This window comes from Tubulanus polymorphus, chromosome 2 (assembly GCF_964204645.1).
Source record: "Tubulanus polymorphus chromosome 2, tnTubPoly1.2, whole genome shotgun sequence".
NCBI classification, from domain to species: Eukaryota; Metazoa; Nemertea; class Palaeonemertea; order Tubulaniformes; family Tubulanidae; genus Tubulanus; species Tubulanus polymorphus.
The window spans coordinates 30,753,931-30,773,757 of NC_134026.1; the positions used below are offsets into that span (position 1 = coordinate 30,753,931).

Below are 19,827 nucleotides of genomic sequence, written 5' to 3' on the forward strand. Positions count from 1 at the left end.
TCAGTAACCCAACAATTGCATAAATGATATATTATAAGGTATATCACTTGTATTATGAATGTTTACATCATGTGACAAGCTCTAGACCAATCACTAACAACCCAAGGGTTAGGGCGAGACACATGGTAATCCTTGGTTTGGCCTGACTGTTTATATCAGGTGACCAGCTCTAAACCAATCACTAACAACCCTAGGGTTAGGGCGAGACACATGGTAATCCTTGGTTTGGCCTGTTTGTTTACATCAGGTGACCAGCTCCAGACCAATCACTGGTGACCCTAGAGTTGTAGCCATGTGCCAACCTTAGGTGGGGGTGGGGTAGCTGTTTGTTTACATTGACCATAGACCTGATAATTACATAAGAGCCACACTAGACTGAAAATAACTCAACAACTCATCAATAGAAGCTAAAAGTAATTCCATTTATTCAATATCATTAATGCACAACATGAAAGATTATATTATTCTTTAATTCATTAAATACAAAAGCAATCGAACGAAATTTTAATAGCAAGTCATGCAACAGCTGAATATATAAACACTGACCTAAAAAATGGAAAATTAATAACAAACAAGAAACACATATTTCAACTAAATTATATACACAACTACTGTACACAGATTGATGATGCTTGAATTAATGTTAGAATATTAACAACAAGATGATAAATCAGTTAGATGAGGTAGATTAGATATTCTTCATATTGTTAGTATTTCATCGCAAAGAAATAACCAGATTTTGATAATACATTGAGATGCCGTAGGTGCGATGATCATTATATCGACAGCTTATTCCTTAGAAATTTAATGGGATACCGGCAACACCAGATGGCGCAACAAAACACTGGGTTACTCGTGGTGAAAATCAGTTCATTTTCAATGAAATTAGAAAATTATTTTTAAGCTTCCGAATCCGGAAATTATCAAACGAGTCATCGAATTGATATACGATTTCCTTTCTCTCTCAGTTTATGGTATTGATTTCACTGAAAATTGATTTACTAATCAGAAAATTTGACTCGAAGTTTATTGAAATGTAGAAGAAATTGAAGCGCCGTAACCCAGTGCCACTAGTGATCCTGGCGGATTATCGCTGAATCCTCACTTCCCTCAGTAGCCTTGCAGGTATCCCATTGGAAATACAAACTCAGTTCTGTAGTGATGACAGCTTAAGTGAATAAGACATTATTTGCAATCAAGTCATCATTTGGACATTACCAAAGTCATCTCTATTATCCTAGTTTGTTTTTGCAATTCAATTTACAAGTCATCTACATAATGACTGTCTGAACTACAATGATTTAAGCGGCAAATATCACTGTAGATATGATATCAAGGCAATGTTTGTTTACAACACGAACCACTCAAACAACAACAACAACAACAACTATTCCTTATAGAGAATTTTCTCCTGAACGATTTTAAATCCTTTGCTTTTATGCGCCGATGTGAACTTCTGTAAATGGCTCTTCGTTATATTACGACAACTTTTCAAATTGACGTGATAAAGTCTCGCGCAGTGTTTAATGTGATCGAGGCATGTCGCGGTGAGTTTCTTACAACCGACTAGTGTCAGGTGCTCGATACTTTTACCGGCCGCCGATTTACACAAAATCTCAACACCTTCGTCGGTAATCTGAACGCAATAACTGAAATCGAGCGAGATTATATGAGTGAGAGTTTCGCCGATTAATCTCAGAGAAACGTCCGTAATATCCGTTCCCACGACGCTGACTGATAGTAATTTATGCAGACGGCAGCCGTTATCGTTAACCGCCGGTCGACGAGTCGGCGCAGCGGTTAATAAATCTCGAATCGACTCATCTCGTACGCCCTCTACCCAGTTCAGATTTAGAGATTCTAGATACGGACAGTCGGGAGTCGACAGAGCGGCGACTCCGCCCCACGAACACCCGCTCAATACGAGATGTTTCAATCTCGGTAAACGCGCCAGTAACCACGACAACTGTTTATACGATACGTTCGTCCGATGCAGGATGAGTTTCTGCGGCTGACGACGAACGATTCCGATCAGATGCAGCTGCGTTATACGATGACGCGAACAATCGATTTCCGTCCACAAATTACGATTAATCGCCCAACGATTCCACGTTTTACAAACCGCTAAACAACTGCACAAATCAACCGCCGATAAATAACCGAATATTTTCATCCAAAGCGATAAATTCAGCGGATGTTTTTTATTGTTAATCGTCGTAACATGCTCCGGCGGAGGAGGAATCGGAGCCGGACGAACGACGAACTTCTCCAGAACGATTTTCGGATATTTCGGTCGTAAAACGTTTTTGATTTGTTTTTCTCCGTTGCGTTTTTTACCGCTGACGGCGCTGCTGCTGATGATGTCATCGTCGTCATTTTCGTCGTCCGGTTGTTTCTGATCCGGCGGAGGTAACGCGGCGCCCTCACTCTCCACAGTCTGTTTCGACAGTAGATTATCATCGCCGTGGTTATGATTGTTGCGATGCGTTTCCGGTCCGATCGGGAACCGGTCGTCGGTCGTCGTCATCTGCTCCTCTCGTGATTCGTGATCGGTTTTAATCTGCAATTAAGAACAATCGAGATACAGAAAACGTATCGATCGCAAATCATCCCCTTCGGCAAACCGTAAATCAATAAATAAAAACAATTCTAAAACTTCCTATGAAGAGGTCTGACTTGACCATCGTTCTAACCAGTGATTGATAAACAATTTCATCATAAAACGAAACAGTAATTATTGAAGCCTGAATTCGGCTTTTTTGGTTAGAAAAACAACTGAAGGAAAAACAATTTAATACAAAGAACGAACCTCATACTTTTCTAGCCTGAAATCAATGAATCATCAGATCAATAATTATGGTACGGGTACTGGGTACTCAGTCCATATACATGATTTAGTGATACTCGGTACTTACTCGTTTAATTAACGGCCGTTCGTTAGTGAAATCAATATTCTCTTTAGATTCTTCATGATCAATATTTATTTCTTCGTTATGACTGGTCCCTTCACCGGCCTCACCGCTTCCTAACAATGTCTGTGAACTATCCATTCTCTTCGGGGTCTGTTTACTGAGACCCTTCGGAACCCGCGGCTAAAACATCAATATATTATCATTTGATTCACGGTGAAACAGCTTCTTCATACGTTTGAAGCGAGTTTAGGGGCAGACTTTGACAGGAGCACAAAGAAATGAAAAGGGCATATATGAATGAACTAGGAAAAGTCACGCAGCCAAAACAAGGACCTGGAAAATTTTGTAATTTCAGTGCATTTTAATGCAATTTCTAGGCACTTGAGGGGAAAATTGCCTTCCTTCTGCCCAGCATTTAGTTTTAAACGTACTTTTAACTGTCCTTGTTTTCCTCCTTGACAACATTTAGCGCATTCCCAACTGTTCGGTAAATCCTCATTGACCACGCCCTCTTCGGCTAAATTCTCGTATTTATCGCGTAGACAGTTCGGATGAACGATCTCCCAACAGATTCCACACTCCATCAGAGTCGTTATCGTATCGTCAGAACTATCCACTTTAATCCGTTCATCTTTACCACAGATCATACAAACTGCCGTATTCGGCAGAACGGGCTGAAACATATAAAACAGCAGTAGTAGAGATGTGTGCAAGGGTTCAACTCTCAGATGCCTTATTCACGGTTCCTACAGATCAGTCATTCCTGGATGTAAGGAGTTTTTTGAAGGTGAAAATTTCAAATTTTGAGCAAGCGTCTGCATCACTTTCATATCCGCGTTACCAATTAGATTCCTCGTAAATTGGTAATGTTTATCTCGGTAAACCGTTTATTCAGGGGTTTTCATCCTTTGCACTACCTAAACTCTGTTTCTAAACCAGTAATTAGGTAAAAAAAATCCCCACTGTAACAATTTCGTCTTTACAACTACAAACATGTACCGGTAATTGCTTATTTCTCAAAATTGAAGGAATCTAGCTATTTTAGGGACCCTGTGTATTATTACAAAAGCTCATAATTTCAAATGAAATACTTACAGCCATACACTGACGACTGATACACGATTGCTTCATTTTTCCCGGACCTCCGAATTTCTTCATATCTTTACAGAAATGACACTCACTACAATCAGTTCTCGTACACGCTTCACATTTCTTACAACGAGTTCGTCGTCGACGAACGCCTGACGACGGATTTTTCGGTTGTTTCGGAGTTTTTCCCGCGGAACTCGACGCCATTTTAGGTTTTGGTTTCAACTTCTGTGCGGAAAATAATATCGCTAATTAAAGTACAACTCGCTAATTTCAGAAATCAGAATAAAGCATAGTTTTTGTTACAGTTAGCCAAAACTCCAAGAAAATAGTGAATAATCAAGGTGTCTATTTCTATTTGACTTTTACCCTGACTATTCCCTGTCATGCACGTTGATTTCCCTGATTTGATCTTCTAAGAATCCAATCAATTAACACAGTCAAATATGTAAGACATAAATGGATTTCCAGGCCACTCTGAAATTCAATTTAATCATTGAAGGTTGATTGAAATAGTGAATATTCTGTTTACCTTCAACTCTGATTCAGACCATTTTAAAGGCGGTTCCCCGGAACACGCTAATTCTTGATCATCATTCGCGTGATCTTTCAACATTTGCTACAAAAAAACCATTCATTAAGTTATAAATTCTGTAGTTTAGGAGTAGGATATAGAATGTTTATTGAGCTCAACTTACGCGAACGTCTTTCAGTAACATTAGTGGATCAATGATATCTTTAGGGATTCCTTTTTTAGCCGGTGGTAAACCGTGAAGCCATTGAGCCAGAGTTCTAATACCTTCTAATTCATATTTCGTTAAATAAATCAGTTTCTTTGCGAGATTATCAGATGCATCCCCGGCACCAACAGTAACACTACTACCGACTAATTCTGCTTTCACCTAATTCAGAAATATACACACTATTAATTATATCGTTCTAACTTTCTTTTTGAAAATCGTTCTATTATTATAACAGACCTGTTCGGTGTCTGATGGTGTGGGGATAGTACCAGTGCTGCCCTCTTCAGGTTTAACTTTATGTTGCTCTTGTTTGACGTCGTCTGGTTTTTCTGGTTTTAAGTTTGTAATGATGACTCGAGGTGATAGTGGAGATGTGATGATATCGTGTCGAGGACTTTTACTCGTGCAGGTAGCAGGAGACATGGCTTCATGACGAGGACTTCTAGCCGATGCCGGAGACAGACTGTCCGTAGTACGAGGACTTCGCGCTGAAATAAAAATTTCATGATAAGCATTATTGACAGATTGTCCAAATCCGAGAGACCAATTTGATTGAAGATGAACTTCTGATGAAATCATTCTAATTTTGGTAGCGTTTTGGTATATTTTCTCGAGTCAAATAATAGCTAGTTATAGATTAACTGTGAATTGATTATGATTTATAAAGATTGTACCTATAATAGGTGATCGCGGACTGATAGGACTGTATATATCGTCAGGTAGAGGACTGCTAGGTTGAGATGGCGCGACCATACTAAGCGGAATCTCTGGTTTAAGAGTATCAGATTTCTCTTCATTGACTCGTCGATGATGTCTTCCGGTTAAACAGTATATATACCTCTCCAATACGTACCAGCTGATCTCAGGATAGAACGGATAACGAAACTTCTGAGGAACCTTAAACACAACAAATCATCCATTAAATTTCCTCGCAACAATTCAAAGAGAAATATCGCTATATACAGTCACATTACTGAGTCATCTCTATTTTTGAGTTCTAACGTGTATTTACAATTCAATTTACTAAGTGGACGTTTATTAACCCTTTCAGTGTGTCTACACCGCAGTGCGGTGTATGAATCGGTGATAGATTTTGCTAGTACACCGCATTGCGGTGTATTGATGTAATTAGTAATTATCTCTCTTGAAAATGGCAGCACGTGTCAAACATAGTGAAATACTAGTAACTAACGATACACTGCACCGCGGTGTAGACGCACTCTAGTGGTATTCCCGTTGTTCAACACACTAGGGTGGAATTTTCAAATTATCTCCAGCACTATAGGGTATTGATTAGTCAGCACTGAAAGGGTGAACATAATAATCATTGACCTTCTCAACTATAACGACTTCAGCTGAAGTTTGAAGACTGTTTTATCTATTTTTATCTATTTATGAAACGTACATGTGTTTTATCCTCTATTTCTGCAATTTGTAGCTGTTTCGCTACGTTGTACGTGTGTAAGAAATTACCACCGAACACTAAAGAATCTTTAGGTGTATAAACAGCATGAATCCAACCTGAAAAATACCGATAAAACAGAGATAGTTGACATTAAACTGAGTTGAGATATAACAGAGATAGTTGAGATATAACAGAGATAGTTGAGATATAACAGAGATAGTTGACATAAAACAGAGTTGAGATATAACAGAGATAGTTGAGATATAACAGAGATAGTTGATGTTAAACCGAGTTGAGATATAACAGAGATAGTTGAGATATAACAGAGATAGATGAGATAAGCAGATTTGCAAAATAGTTGAGATGTTTGAGATGTAACATGGTCGAGATATAGCAGAAATAATCGAAATATAAAAACACAATTGAGATATTCCAACTGCAACAAGTGTAAACACCAACCTGTTGGAATCATGAACGTATATCCCTCATGAAGTCGAATTCTTTCACAATCTTTTACTTGATCGGCAAAGAATATATCGGCTTGTTTCCCCGATAAAACCCAATCTTCATACAGATTCAAATTCTCATTAGTCGGCGGAATTAACCAGAACACCTGTCAAAACATTCGAAAATATTCACTTAACATGAACTCTAGTTACAGCAAACAGCGATAATCTGCGAGTTTCTCAATACTGTACAAACCTTCTCTCCGTGTAGAATATGATACCAAACAGAAGTTCCACCGAAATCCACGTGGAAATCAGTGTAACAACCTTTAACACTCATCAGACAATACCTATAAATATACGATCAGTCATTCAGCAATATTCAAAACAGTTATCTCTCTAAAACTCAGTATTCTCAAACAGTAATCTCTCTAAAACTCAGTAATCTCAAACAGTAATCTCTCTAAAACTCAGTAATCTCAAACAGTAATCTCTCTAAAACTCAGTAATCAACAGTAATCTCTCTAAAACTCAGTAATCTCAAACAGTAATCTCTCTAAAACTCAGTAATCTCAAACAGTAATCTCTCTAAAACTCAGTAATCTCAAACAGTAATCTCTCTAAAACTCAGTAATCTCAAACAGTAATCTCTCTAAAACTCAGTAATCTCAAACAGTAATCTCTCTAAAACTCAGTAATCTCAAACAGTAATCTCTAAAACTCAGTAATCTCAAAACAGTAATCTCTCTAAAACTCGGATAGTTTCGATGTTTAACTTACTTCTGAACTTTTGGATACTTCATTTTTTCGATGATATTCGTTGATTCAGTTTGACATTCTTTTAAATGATGAGGCCAAGCGCGATCGACCCAATCAATCTGACGAACCTGAATTTAAAATCAATCACCAGTTTAATACAGCAACAAACTTTAACACATTTCACTGACAATCAACTACAAGATGTGGTTCTGATTCTGCCATCATTGCCAGTACTGTGATAGGTTAACTTGTTTTTATCAAGGTTTGTCTTGTTACTGATTCTTCTTAATCACTGTTAGATATTAGCACTTTGGTACAGGGGAATAACACAGTTCCTGATTGACTGGCAGTGTGAATGTTCTCCATTTCATTCTAAATACTGATTGGTCAATTATAAACAATGCCTGCCTATGTAAATAGCTCTATTACCAAATTAAAGGAAACTTCAGTCAGCTTATTAGTGCATTAGTTAACGTTGGCTGATTTATTGGAATTAGTTTTAGCGTTACTTTAGCCAATCAAAAACTTTAAAGCAGTCCTAGAGTAATTAGCTAGAATTAGATCACTTTGTCTAATTAATTTGAAGTAAATATCTGCGTTACTTTAAGATTAAAAAGATTTATTTTGGGGGGCAATTGTCCGAGGGGGGGGGCAGTTGTCTTGATAACTCATAGTAGCAACTGGTAAGAGTGTGACAGCATACAGTGTTAACAGTGTTTAAAACTTACGACTGTAGGTGACTCCACGTAATTCTCTAAACGCGTATGACTGAATTCTAAACTGATCACGTTTAAAAGTCGATCTCGATTCGGATTCTCGAAATATTTCACCCAATCTTTCATCGACATTTCTAAACCTTTCTGCGTTGTGACGTCCATTACGTCGAGGTTACGTCTGCTACCGACGCATTGTTTAACGTCGCTTACTTGAAAATTCTTACTCGGAATTCTACAATGAACAACGTCAACAAAATTGTCACGATTCTTTGCCAAGGTTTAAAATCTCTTACAGGGCGGTCACTTTTTAATGGACTTTTTCCCAGACTATTCCCTAATAATGCACGTTGTTTTCCCTGACTTGATCTGCTCTAGAATCCAATCGATTAACACAGTCAAATACCTAAGACATAGCGGGAAACTGTTTGATTTTAAGCATGATCTAGTTGTCTCAACAAAGACATAGCGGGAAACTGTTTGATTTCATGCGCGACCTAGTAATCTTAACACAAATTTCCCAGATTTTTAGTATTACCGTATACAAAAATCCCTGACTTATTCAAAGAAATGAAAATTCCCCGACTTTTCCCATATTTCCAGGTAAGTGGCGCCACCTCGTCGTACCCTCCAGATTCATGAATGACCCTTAATCGATATTTTTCGATGAAATATGATTAAATGCAGTCAGATCTAGGCGTACCTCATTCCGAGTCCGGTTTTATCGCAAAATACATGAGGATACGAAAACCCATTCTTCTGAAAATACTTCAAATTAAAATCTGAAACAAAAATTAGATATCGATATAAAAATACTATTCTTTTAAAAAGTGATTTTGCAATGAAACGCCAGTTTAATTAATTATACCTTCTCCTTTCATGCGAACAACGAAATTCGCGTTGTATTTAAGAGAGTTGAGTTTATCCTCGATACTGAATAAACGTCGCCCTTCAATTTCTTCATCATCAATCGCTTCATCCGTATATAGTTTACGTTCTTTTGTGCGCTGAAAACATTTCAAAATTCAATAAATCATTTCTCGTAGAAAAGCGCTTTCTGATATAAGACTCCCGCCCAATGCCTGTTGTTACCTCCGCATATTGCATCTTCTCAACTGATAGAATCTAACGCAATGTCCTAATTTCAGTGATTTAACTGAAGTGCACCATTATGTTTACCGGCATTTGTCTTTTTTTGTACTATCTATGACATATCATCCACAAACATGATTTATTATGTTTTTTTATGGTCGGATGAATGAATAAAAAATTGAAATTGCCAAGTGGCTTTCATGATTTAATATTTTCTGGTAAAATCCCAGTCCTGTATATACAAAACTTTAGGAAATGGGTATTTGAATTAATTGTGTGTACGTGACAGCGGGAGACATTGTGCTATAATTGACGCGACATCTCGGGTCACGTACGCTCTGGGTTTCTCAGTTTTCAGTTCATACCGACTCAATAATCGAATAAATCACCGCAAACTTTTATCCGAATTACTCACCAGACGTTCTTTTACTTGCGCCGCGATCGACATGATCAGATTTAAAGTCGTAGATGTTTAAAAGATAGTTTTATTCATCAGTTTTTTGCAGTCGCAGAATCAGACATGATTTGACGCTGTAACGTCGATTCAATTCAATCAAAATATAACTTTATTTATCCGTAATATGGGATAAAACAAAATCAATCAGATTTACGGCAATAAAGTTGACTAATGAATTGTGAAATAACAAGTTCAACAATATGCATATAAAGGGGTTGATTTGAATTAACGTCGTTTAACTCAGGAAAGAGAGCACGACCTCGACACTAGCTCCCTCTATATGTGACTGGTGGAGTAAGCGGGAAGTGTGAGAGATATCCCACTGTCAAAATGTCTCGAAAAACTGCTTCAAAAGCGCGAGTTGTGGAAGATGCGGATAGCGATGATATGACGGAAGATGAGATACCCGTATCGTATGGACCGATTCAAGATGAGAGAGAGCGAAGAGATATCCGTTTACAATACAGAAACTTCATCGATCATTTACAAAGTAAGAGAACAGTCTGTCAAAAATACGTTCGATTCAACCAGGAACTTATTCATTTCTATTTCTATATTGTTGTACAGTTTAACATCAGAATAATGAGCATGATTTTCAGTATTTATTTAGTCCCTATTTTTGAGTCCCATTTGTAAAGTCATTAGTTTAGTCATCTTGACTTAAAGTCTCTATTTTGTATTTCCAACGCAAGTGTAAGTTGTCGATGCGATAAGTTGTCATATTTCTGAAGTCGTTTCTATTTTTGAGTCGCAATTAGTACCGAGTTATAGTTTAACTAAAAGTGAAATTCATCACTTTTGATTTAAGTGGAGTCAGCTGTCAAAGATTCACTGTATTGCTGAGTGTTCTTATCGTATATTTTTCATATTTCAGATAATGTTTATGACCTGATCAAACCGGACTCTGAGTCCGATCCTCTCAATGATAAACTCACTGAAGTCGATAAATTATTCAAAGATAAAGGTACGAACAGTACAATTAACCGGTCCTGTGTATGTATTGGGACAGTCGTTATTGGTTTCAGGTTGTATTTATATTTATAGTTAAGATGACGCGTGAAGCTGCATTAGACTCTCAAGCGATGGCGATGATTTCAAATTTGGGTCGACAAAAAGCTCAAGCTTTGAACACGGAATTTGTTGTGTTTCAGAATACTGAATTTGCCTGTAAACTGGTACGAGCGCAATGTCGAATTATAGCGTCTCAAATTTGAATTTGCCTTAAAGTTTCTCCCACCTTTTTCAAATTCAGGCAAATTTCATCAACGATGACAACAATCGAAATATCGACGAAACTCCAAAAATACCGGCTGAAAATTGGACGAAATTTGGTCAGGCCGTTCAAGCATTCTTTAAAAAATCACCTAGTTTTAATTATATGTAAGTAACATCTAGGTTATAATATCAGTCAGGGAGCTGAATGCATCTGATTATCCCGTGCCCCGGAAACCTGCTCGCTATTTATATTTTCGGATTATTGTTGCAGGTTTGGTTCATTTGAACGCGGTGAAGTGCATTTACCCCCGAGGAAAACTAAACAAAAACCTCCGGATAAAGAAACCTCTGATCGAAATGCCGTCGCCAAACAACCAAAAATGGTCTGTTATTCATTTATTTCTTTAACAAAGAATGATTATAACTCGAGAATGAATTAGTTGAAATTGAAATATGATTTAACTATTTTCAGTTGCAAAATGCAGAAGAAGCTTCGACTTCTGAAGCCACAACGAAAGAAGTTGAAAAGATATTACATACACTACAGGATATATATGAGGAAAATCAGCGTAAGTTGCAGCTGTCGATCTGCTGTCTGTCCCTGTCCCTCCCTCAGATAAGTTGATGTCTGTCCCTGTCCCTCCCTCAGATAAGTTGATGTCTGTTCCTGTCCCTCCCTCAGATAAGTTGATGTCTGTTCCTGTCCCTCCCTCAGATAAGTTGATGTCTGTTCCTGCCCTTCCCTCAGATAAAATTTCCGTCTGTTCCCCCTATCAATCTGCTGTCTGTTCCTGCCCTTCTCTCAAATAAGTTGATGTCTGTTCCTGCCCTTCCCTCAGATAAAATTTGCGTCTGTTCCCCCTTTCAATCTGCTGTCTGTCCCTGCCCTTCCTCAGATAAGTTGCTGTTAGCTGCTGATTGTCTCTGCCCTTCCATTAAGACTAGTTAAGTAACTGCAGAGATTTTCTATGCGAAAATGTATTGGACCCTACTGCTTCTCATATAGCCTCCTGAGCAGCTTACCAATGGTGACTGTGGTGGGTATATTTTGATACCTGTAATTGCCATTTATCTATTTTTTTCAGATAAACCAATCTGCTATTTTGAATTTGTTGTCAACCCAAACTCATTTGGTCAAACAGTTGAGAATATGTTCTATACATCATTCCTGATTAAGGTATCTTTTGTTTAGTTGAGATTCTGTCCCTGATCTATGGACACAGTTTATCCATGTATTGGGATAGCTGCTTCCTATGAGAACAGGTTGTTATCTATTCCTACACTGGCACCTGGTTACCTATGGATTTAGATACAAGTGATTGATAGGAAATATTTTTGATCACCGAGCAATGGTTTCATGTTTATATGTATGTAAATATGATAATTAAGTGAATCGGTGTGTGTTTCTGAAATTTTCATGAATCGCAAATTTATTTCCCTGAACTATTTTGTTACTTAAATTTATTTGATTAATGTTTAGTTCAATTTTTTTCCTATTTTATAAAACCTTTAAGCTTCCTGCTGCAGAATTGATAACTAATATGAGTTACATAAACAGTTTTGTAATGTAACATTCAGTGCTGCCATCTTTTGAGATGTTTCGTTAACGAACAACGGCTGTACAAAATACAATGGACGATAAATTCTATTGATGTCTTGTAAAATGAGTTTATTGTTACCCGGCTTATGTTGAACGATGAAGTAAAACATGTGGAGGATTTTTTTTTTTCAAGGATGGTCACGCCAAAATCTACCTGGATGATGACAAACTTCCTGTTATTGGTAAGATCAATTTCTAAGTAATATCTACAATGATCATTATTTAAATACTAGTAAATGTCATATATTTGATTTGATTTCAGAGCCACTCGAAGGTGGGGGAGAGGAATCTAATGAATCGATGGGTAAACGACATCAGATGGTGATGGTTTTAACTAAAAAAGATTGGCAGGTATTTAACACGACTTACTGATAAATTAGGGTTCTTACAGATGTCGGCAATCGAAACCCGGAAATCAGGGAATTTTCGATTCTGCGGTCGGGAGAGAACCTTGTATGAACCGCCAACACTATCGGTAATTATCTGTGTTAATTTCATCGTTTGTTTTGATCGTTGATTTTCAGGATATCGTCGAGACGTTTCAGATAAACGAGCCGATTATACCGGACCGACCGACTGAAACGCAAGGTAATTATTCAAACGAAAATGACGAACCAATGGCGACGTCAAAACGCGGTAAAATGGCCAACGGAAAAGTTTCAAAGAAAAGCAAATGAATTCTGTAAATAACTGTGTTCTTCTGACTGAATCTCAGTAATTGTGTTCTGCTACTGTGCGTCAATGATTGTGTGTTCTACAAACTGTGTCTCCAATGATTGTGGTGTTCTTCTGACTGTGTCTCAATAATTGCGCTCTACCAACCATTCCTATACTAAGCTAAAATCCAGACACTAAAAATGTACTTGGGGTGATTGAATAAAATAAATCGGGAGGGGGTCATATTGATATAAAACATTATCTGTCTATAAGTTCTGCTTTGATAATCAGTCATCCATTCAATAACACTGCTGTTAATGACCAGAAGAATTTTTCTATAGGACACTGCTGAGTACCGATAGATTGTATTTCATATTGAAACAATAATGTTTAACGGTGCTAATTGTACATAGAATTTAACATCAGTTTATAGTCATTATAATAAAAATTCTCAGAAATTGAATGAAGTTTTTACTTTTCATATCACGACTTTAAACTGAGTAACAGTAAAGTGGTTACAGTGTATGAAAATGCCGAACTCGCTGCTGTATTGATTTTTTATTAAGTGTTGTACAATATTGTGGTCAGATTTATCAAATAAATATTATATAATTTGCACCCATCTAGATCTTTTCAATGATTTTATGATCATCTGGTATTGAGGAATCGAGTTCTAGGCAATACAGAAATTAGCTTTAGGTATTTCAATGATCACGTTTCAAAATACTAGTTCAGTACCCATCGATGGAATGAGTGAGGCTGAGGAGGCGAAGGGGAGGTATGTGAAATTCCAGCACAGGGTACCATTGCCCGGCCAATGTAAAAAGTTCAATGTCTTTGTATCATCAAAGCATATTTGCTAATACTGTAAGACACTGAGTATATTATGACTATTTCAATGTTTGGCAGCTGGACGTATTTTCACTTGTCGGTTGCTTCCGAACCCTGGCAAGCGATGATAAAGTTGTATGCGAGAAAGAATAAAATTTGTATTGTGTTGAATTGACGACGTCTCTCCCGGTGAGTTGAGTTGTGTGAGTCTGATTAATATTTATCGCTTTTACAGCAAGATATAGTCATCGATTCCACGTAAGTTGTTGATCGTATGATTGCGAATTAGTTGAAATGTAAATCTACACGGGTAAAATATTAATTAGGGGCCAACGTGGTTGTAATTAAGGTGTAAATTCAATTGAAGTGATTACGTAATGTCACAAGAAAAATCACAAATATAACTTTATTGAAAACAAGAAGTCAATTTAGACGAAATCGTATTTGTAGCCTCAGAATGAAAGTTTTAATTTTAAAATTTTAGGTTGGAAATTGAGAACTAAACGAACAAAATGGAAGGATTTTTAGGAAAATGGAAATTATCAAAAAGTACGAAGTTTGATGAATTTATGACAGCTGTAGGTGAGTAAAGTAGAAACAGCGGCCATCTTTTGCTTAATGTTTTTTAAGGAATGTGTGATTAATCAATTTCTGAATTCAATTTCTAGGCGTTAATTTCGTTCTGAAAAAGATGGCGAATTTAGCGACACCGACTCAAACGATAACTCAAAACGAAGACGGGGAAATTCATATCAAAACGGAAACCTCGTTTAAAACTACCGATTTAAAATTCAAATTAGGAGAAGAATTTGAAGAGAAAACGGCCGACGGGCGATCGGTTAAAGTTAGTATGATTAACAAATTGACGGGGTTGGGTCATAGAAAATTGGAAGTTCAAAAAAGAACAGGAAGGGCAATTCTCAGAAAAAGCCGCCAAGATGCAATTTGAGAGAGGATGAGAATCATATTTGCAGGTTTAAACGAGCTCTGTCATAGAAGAAGAGCAACTTCAGTTGAGAAAGCTGTCCTCCAGATCCCTCTTAAATACATCCACCCCCTATATGAATCAATTAATCTGAATTGGATATGATTTATAACTGTTTATTACGTAATTCTCTCATTAGACTACGATCAATCTCGAAGATGGAAAATTGGTTCAAATTCAACCGGGTTCGTCGGGCAAAGATATCTCAATTACTAGAGAAATCAAAGATGAAATTTATCTAATGGTAGGTTTCCATAATACGTCGTCGTATTTATTTAGAAACTTAACCAAAAAGACTGAAAAACTTTTCATTATTGATATGAAATCTGTCTATTTTCAGACTTTGGTTTGTAAAAATGTGACATGTACGCGAGAATACTCGAAACTAGCTGAGTAGATCACATTCCAGCAGCTTCATACAATATATATTTAATCGCGCTTGGATTATTTTCTATAATATTATATTATAATTCATATCAAAATCAATCAACGACGATCGAAAAGTGAAGAAATTGACAATCAAATTGTAACAATTGATGGACAGCTAGTCGTACGCCAGTCATTGTCTGAAGGATCAATATGTCTTATTATGAGTCTCAATGTTTTAATTTTTGAAAATAAATTGATTTGCTGATTGTGTCTCATTAAGTAAAATCAGTTTTGTTTCATTTTATTATTTGGTTGCCACATGGAGACAGCCCAGTTCAACAGGATTTACGTGTAACAAGTAAAGACGAGTAGTGCTACATAGGTTAACTATTTATTTAATGCACGAGTTTTGCTACTAATGTATAGAAGCTTCATCAGGTGATTGATTGACATTGTTAAATTCATCATTCTAAAGGGATTTTAGAACTACTGTGTTTGTAGAATACTGATTAATCTATTTAATGGGCCGAGAACTTCGGAAATTAAATTTAATTTGCTTTAAATTCTTTCTGTGGCACGTGAGTCGTCACTCTACACTGCCGCTTTACCGGATCCCACGCCGAGCACAGAGTACTATTAAAAGTGGCTTGCAAATCATTTGGAAAGTCAGATTACCGTTACATAAGCTTCAGTGTTGATACAATTCTATATGTAGGTTAAATTACGATGAATGAAATTTGACTTAAAGTAGCTATAAACCTCGCATGCCACAGTCGAATGCCGAGCCTGCCTTATATCGCAACCGTTCAGTGCTGCCCCTATTAATAACGATAGCGGAATTTCTGTGAACTGAATCAGACCTCCTAGACTGGTCGCCTGTCCTGCATTCGCAATCGGAAGGTAGGGACCGGCAACCAGTCTACAGACCGCCGGACCCCTTGCGTAACTCGCGACCACTCTGGCGCCTAATTCTATGAAACTATGAATTCATCCTACATTTCAAATATTTCCATCATTTGTGGACATTAATTCCCTTTAGCAAAAACTCACTTGCATAACGAGTCCTCTTTTTCCTTGCCAGCCGCCAGCCCAGCGAGCGAGCCTAGGGCCCGACGGGCCGGCACGTATCACTGAGTGATTACTGGGTTCGAACCAGGGACACCCCTGTACATCCGCTATTCAGACTCTGAATCAGTATCAATGACTAGGTTCGAAACCCTGTACATCCTCTATTCAACATCAGTACAGTATCAGTTGTGACCGGGGACACCTGTCCGAATTCAAGTCACCAGGACCCGCAATTTGAATCACTGATCGAGTATCAGTAATTACTGGGTTCGAATCCGGGACACCCCTGTACATCCTCTATTCAGAATCAGGACCAATCTGAACCAGTGTCAGTAATTACCGGGTTCGATCCCGGGACAACCCCGTTTACAAAGTTGCATACCAAAAACTAAACTTAAAGCAGTGACTACCACGGGTCTATGGCCCATGTGGTTAGTGTGCTCGTCTGAAGTCCTGACGGTCGCAGTCTCGAACCCGGCGGTGATGATAATTATTTAAAATGTCTATTTTTCGCCTGGGGTCAATTTTTTAGATATTTCGCTTAATCTATTGAAAATGCCCTCGCCGAATTCGGTCTTAATACGTCACCTGCTGACGGCCTGTGAGCCTCCAGGTTACGTGCGATACCTACGATACCGTGGGATACCTGTCTCACTGCCTGTGAACCTCCAGGTGACCTACGGCCGAAGATACCCAGGTTGCCTGGGAGTTACTGATGATCCCAGTTTGTACCTGTGATACCAACGATACCTAGGATCTATGAGATCCCAGGTTACCTATACGCAACAGAAATAATTCTCAATTTGTTTTATGCAATTTTTGCTTTCGGTTAAAAAGAGTCGTCAGTGACTAGATGAGTTTTTAAAAAGAAAACTTCCCAGTCTCAGGTTCCAGTCTCGCAAGTGAATTTCGAATAATTAATCAAATACTGGATGGTTTTATTCGGTATAAAAAGCTCATAATACATTTCAATCCACTTAAACTACGGTAACACTGCTAAGGAAAAAATACGATTTATCTAGACTTTCAGATCCTCATTAATCAGCAGATACTGAGCGGAATTCTTCAAGTCGTCAAAATATGCTATACATTTCTTCTTGATCACCGCTAAATTCGGAGGAATTTTCTTCACTTCCATGTAATTATTCATGTAAATTTTAAGCATTTCTGGTCCCTTTGACTTGTTTTCTTCCTCAGCTGAATAAACTAATATGTCTCGTTTGCCTCGCTGTTCGTTTTTCAGAATTATATCGACTGATTGTAAAAGCATTGGACCTTTATCTAGAATATCCTTAGTCAGGTGATTAGCGCTGTTATAATGATCCAACACCGGTAACAGTTCCTCGGGTATCTCTCTCTTATCGTAATTCAATTCAATACAGAACTGATATTTTCGTTTGACAGTTATTTCAGCTCCTTCTGAAAAACAGAATTCAGAATATATATGATACTTAACCGTTTAATATGGAGTCTGTGTCATTAGAAAATCCATTCCGATGCATAATTGATATTGAAAAAAACAAAAATTTTTGATATTCTCAATGTTAGGTTCAGAACCTAGTTCAGTTTCTCCGTTTCACATTGCAATACATACCTAATTTCATTTTCAGAATTCTCAATGTTGCACTGATCGAAGGGTTCGAGTTTGGAAAAGCGTCCTGGATTTTGTTAATGAGATCATTGAGGTTCTTCCATTTCACTACATATTCGTTGTACAAATTCGCATGATCCTAAACAAAATCCATACATTAAACATATCATCATCAATGCATTTAAATAATGTGACCAGTAAAATCAGTTGCTGGTCCAGAGGGTTCCCTTTTCCACCCCTGCCCCCTACTGACCAAGTGACCATTTAGAAAATCTTTCTTATCCCTCTACTGATCTAGCACTTAAAATCTGCACTAAAATTGCATAACAATGTACCGACCTACCACAAACACTTCTGCACGCCTGAGGAGCGCTCGCCGTGACACCCAACACGATTAAAAAGTGCCTGATCTGAAGAAGTGAGCTGAGTGAAGAGCTGAACCCCGATCAGATCCTGATAATTGATCAAAAGATGACTTACCATAAATGGTTTATCGATGTCTTCTAAACCGACTCGTTGTATTGCAATAGGTTCATATGTCACAGTTGGTTCTTCTGTAATTACATATACCATTATATAATTAGATTGAGATAATCGTAATATGGTTTATTACCAATTTTCCAGGATAGTTTTCATACCTTCGTTTGCAGTTGTAAGATAAGAATTGTGTCTTGCTGATTTGGGAGGACTCGTTACGACAGGTTTAGATGAATCCGAACCTAATAAAGATGTCCTTTCATTCGCTGCATAACGATCATCAACATTCGAGTACTAAAATATATAACATATTGACACACTCACTATGGCAGTACTAGTGGACAGAATGAGAAAGCGTTAACGGGTAAATTGTTAGACAATATTGACAGACTATTGATAATTTTTACCTTTCCTTCGCTTTTTAGACATATACTGCACATGGAACCCATTTTCTGAATGAACCTGTTGCTGGTGTCTGCCGCTTGTAATGTTTTTAACTATTCTATATACCAGGAAGTATTGATATTATACGTATGAACAACTATCGTCGCCACCATTTATTGACAGTCATGTGAATTTTGGACTATTAATAAAAGACACCGTGACCTATACTTAAGCGTACGATATGAACAATTGAGCGCGCTTAAGCGTTTTATATATATGTATCTATATATACGGGCATTTGTTTTTGGATAATTCAATCAAATTGTGAAATATCTTGTGAAATATACATATGGTGGTAAAGAAAATGCAATTGCTTTTCGTGTCCTTCTTTGTTTTTGTATTGAGCTCTTTTATTTCTGTCGCAGAGTTTGGTTTTCGATATCGATTTGGCAATAATTGGTCTTTCATATAAGAAAAGTCTATTTTTGTGAAAGCCTTTATGGTTTTCGAATAAATGTTATAATTTCTAGAAAAGGTATTTTTCTGTAAATGAAGTTTGACTAAATTTGAGGGGAGAAAAAACTGCTCAACTTTCTTCAATAAATTTCTTTAACTGCACGAAAATTGTATAACTCTAACAAATCGAGATATTCTTCAAACTTTTCATATTTTGATTAAAGAATATAACGAATATTTCAAGATTCTCGGACTAACAAAATTCACGGAGAAATGTTAAAGGAATTGTCGTCGTTGAAAAGGGGATGAAATAATAACATTGTTGGCGCTTTGATTTCCATATTTTTGTGCCCAAAAGAGTGGCGCAAAAATTCGCCGGAAATCATCAAACACGTAATAGGAAATCATTGAATTTCCTCGAATGTGAAGTTACTGGCTGCGAATTAGATGATTAGCTGCTTTGTTTTAAGAAATTACCATCAATAAGCCCAATGTTAAAACAAAAAATTGAAGAATTTGGCAAAACTTTGGTATTTTCCTAATAACGGGTGTAAAGAGTACATAAGACTTATTGACCT

At 37.3% G+C, this 19,827-nt stretch overlaps 4 protein-coding genes across 8 annotated transcripts; 2 read left to right on the forward strand and 2 right to left on the reverse strand.

Annotated features, from left to right (window-relative positions):
* Window positions 1–492: 492 nt before the first annotated feature.
* LOC141898656 (lysine-specific demethylase 2B-like) lies at window positions 493–9,692 on the reverse strand. 2 transcript variants are annotated; one of them, XM_074784681.1, is made up of 16 exons: window positions 9,575–9,692; window positions 8,936–9,074; window positions 8,771–8,849; window positions 8,083–8,302; window positions 7,376–7,482; window positions 6,852–6,945; window positions 6,609–6,762; window positions 6,150–6,265; window positions 5,419–5,641; window positions 4,982–5,232; window positions 4,700–4,903; window positions 4,534–4,620; window positions 4,008–4,229; window positions 3,344–3,586; window positions 2,916–3,092; window positions 493–2,560 (listed from the first exon to the last, which is right to left on the reverse strand). In XM_074784681.1, the coding sequence occupies exons 1-16, from the start codon at window positions 9,605–9,607 to the stop codon at window positions 1,388–1,390; spliced, it is 3,522 nt and encodes a 1,173-aa protein (XP_074640782.1). In that variant the 5' UTR covers window positions 9,608–9,692; the 3' UTR covers window positions 493–1,387. The 2 variants fall into 2 exon arrangements, with proteins under 2 accessions (XP_074640782.1, XP_074640784.1); XM_074784683.1 differs by lacking the exon at window positions 9,575–9,692 and adding an exon at window positions 9,160–9,216.
* A 217-nt stretch (window positions 9,693–9,909) lies between these two features.
* LOC141898695 (EP300-interacting inhibitor of differentiation 3-like) lies at window positions 9,910–13,666 on the forward strand. Its single transcript, XM_074784738.1, has 10 exons — window positions 9,910–10,106; window positions 10,491–10,580; window positions 10,661–10,791; window positions 10,869–10,996; window positions 11,103–11,214; window positions 11,304–11,400; window positions 11,917–12,008; window positions 12,565–12,613; window positions 12,694–12,782; window positions 12,956–13,666. The coding sequence occupies exons 1-10, from the start codon at window positions 9,947–9,949 to the stop codon at window positions 13,106–13,108; spliced, it is 1,101 nt and encodes a 366-aa protein (XP_074640839.1). The 5' UTR covers window positions 9,910–9,946; the 3' UTR covers window positions 13,109–13,666.
* Window positions 13,667–14,088: 422 nt separating this feature from the next.
* On the forward strand, window positions 14,089–15,542 carry LOC141898696 (fatty acid-binding protein, liver-like). 4 transcript variants are annotated; one of them, XM_074784740.1, is made up of 5 exons: window positions 14,089–14,108; window positions 14,404–14,501; window positions 14,588–14,763; window positions 15,044–15,148; window positions 15,245–15,542. In XM_074784740.1, exons 2-5 carry the CDS (start codon window positions 14,432–14,434, stop codon window positions 15,299–15,301), a joined length of 408 nt encoding a protein of 135 aa, XP_074640841.1. In that variant the 5' UTR covers window positions 14,089–14,108; window positions 14,404–14,431; the 3' UTR covers window positions 15,302–15,542. The 4 variants fall into 4 exon arrangements, with proteins under 4 accessions (XP_074640841.1, XP_074640840.1, XP_074640843.1 ...); XM_074784739.1 differs by having other exon boundaries at window positions 14,092–14,177; XM_074784742.1 differs by having other exon boundaries at window positions 14,104–14,122.
* Window positions 15,543–17,262: 1,720 nt separating this feature from the next.
* LOC141900119 (uncharacterized) lies at window positions 17,263–19,052 on the reverse strand. Its single transcript, XM_074786863.1, has 5 exons — window positions 18,817–19,052; window positions 18,571–18,703; window positions 18,413–18,486; window positions 17,936–18,071; window positions 17,263–17,760 (listed from the first exon to the last, which is right to left on the reverse strand). Exons 1-5 carry the CDS (start codon window positions 18,856–18,858, stop codon window positions 17,360–17,362), a joined length of 786 nt encoding a protein of 261 aa, XP_074642964.1. The 5' UTR covers window positions 18,859–19,052; the 3' UTR covers window positions 17,263–17,359.
* Between the last annotated feature and the right edge of the window lie 775 nt (window positions 19,053–19,827).

What these genes read in the sequence shown, in the direction of transcription:
- LOC141898695 (XM_074784738.1), top strand. Translation starts at nt 9,947, where the DNA reads ATGTCTCGAAAAACTGCTTCAAAAGCGCGAGTTGTGGAAGATGCGGAT. An exon ending in TAAATTATTCAAAGATAAAG is followed by an intron (nt 10,581 to 10,660) that starts GTACGAACAGTA and finishes TTATATTTATAG; the next exon opens with TTAAGATGACGCGTGAAGCT. An exon ending in TCGCCAAACAACCAAAAATG is followed by an intron (nt 11,215 to 11,303) that starts GTCTGTTATTCA and finishes AACTATTTTCAG; the next exon opens with TTGCAAAATGCAGAAGAAGC.
- LOC141898696 (XM_074784740.1), top strand. Translation starts at nt 14,432, where the DNA reads ATGGAAGGATTTTTAGGAAAATGGAAATTATCAAAAAGTACGAAGTTT. An exon ending in TGAATTTATGACAGCTGTAG is followed by an intron (nt 14,502 to 14,587) that starts GTGAGTAAAGTA and finishes TTCAATTTCTAG; the next exon opens with GCGTTAATTTCGTTCTGAAA. An exon ending in CCGACGGGCGATCGGTTAAA is followed by an intron (nt 14,764 to 15,043) that starts GTTAGTATGATT and finishes TTCTCTCATTAG; the next exon opens with ACTACGATCAATCTCGAAGA.
- LOC141898656 (XM_074784681.1), bottom strand. Translation starts at nt 9,607, where the DNA reads ATGTCGATCGCGGCGCAAGTAAAAGAACGTCTG. An exon ending in TACGTTCATGATTCCAACAG is followed by an intron (nt 6,266 to 6,608) that starts GTTGGTGTTTAC and finishes GGTATTTTTCAG; the next exon opens with GTTGGATTCATGCTGTTTAT. An exon ending in AAATAGAGGATAAAACACAT is followed by an intron (nt 5,642 to 6,149) that starts GTACGTTTCATA and finishes GTTGTGTTTAAG; the next exon opens with GTTCCTCAGAAGTTTCGTTA.
- LOC141900119 (XM_074786863.1), bottom strand. Translation starts at nt 18,858, where the DNA reads ATGGGTTCCATGTGCAGTATATGTCTAAAAAGCGAAGGAAAG. An exon ending in TCTTACAACTGCAAACGAAG is followed by an intron (nt 18,487 to 18,570) that starts GTATGAAAACTA and finishes ATGTAATTACAG; the next exon opens with AAGAACCAACTGTGACATAT. An exon ending in ACATCGATAAACCATTTATG is followed by an intron (nt 18,072 to 18,412) that starts GTAAGTCATCTT and finishes GATTTTGTTTAG; the next exon opens with GATCATGCGAATTTGTACAA.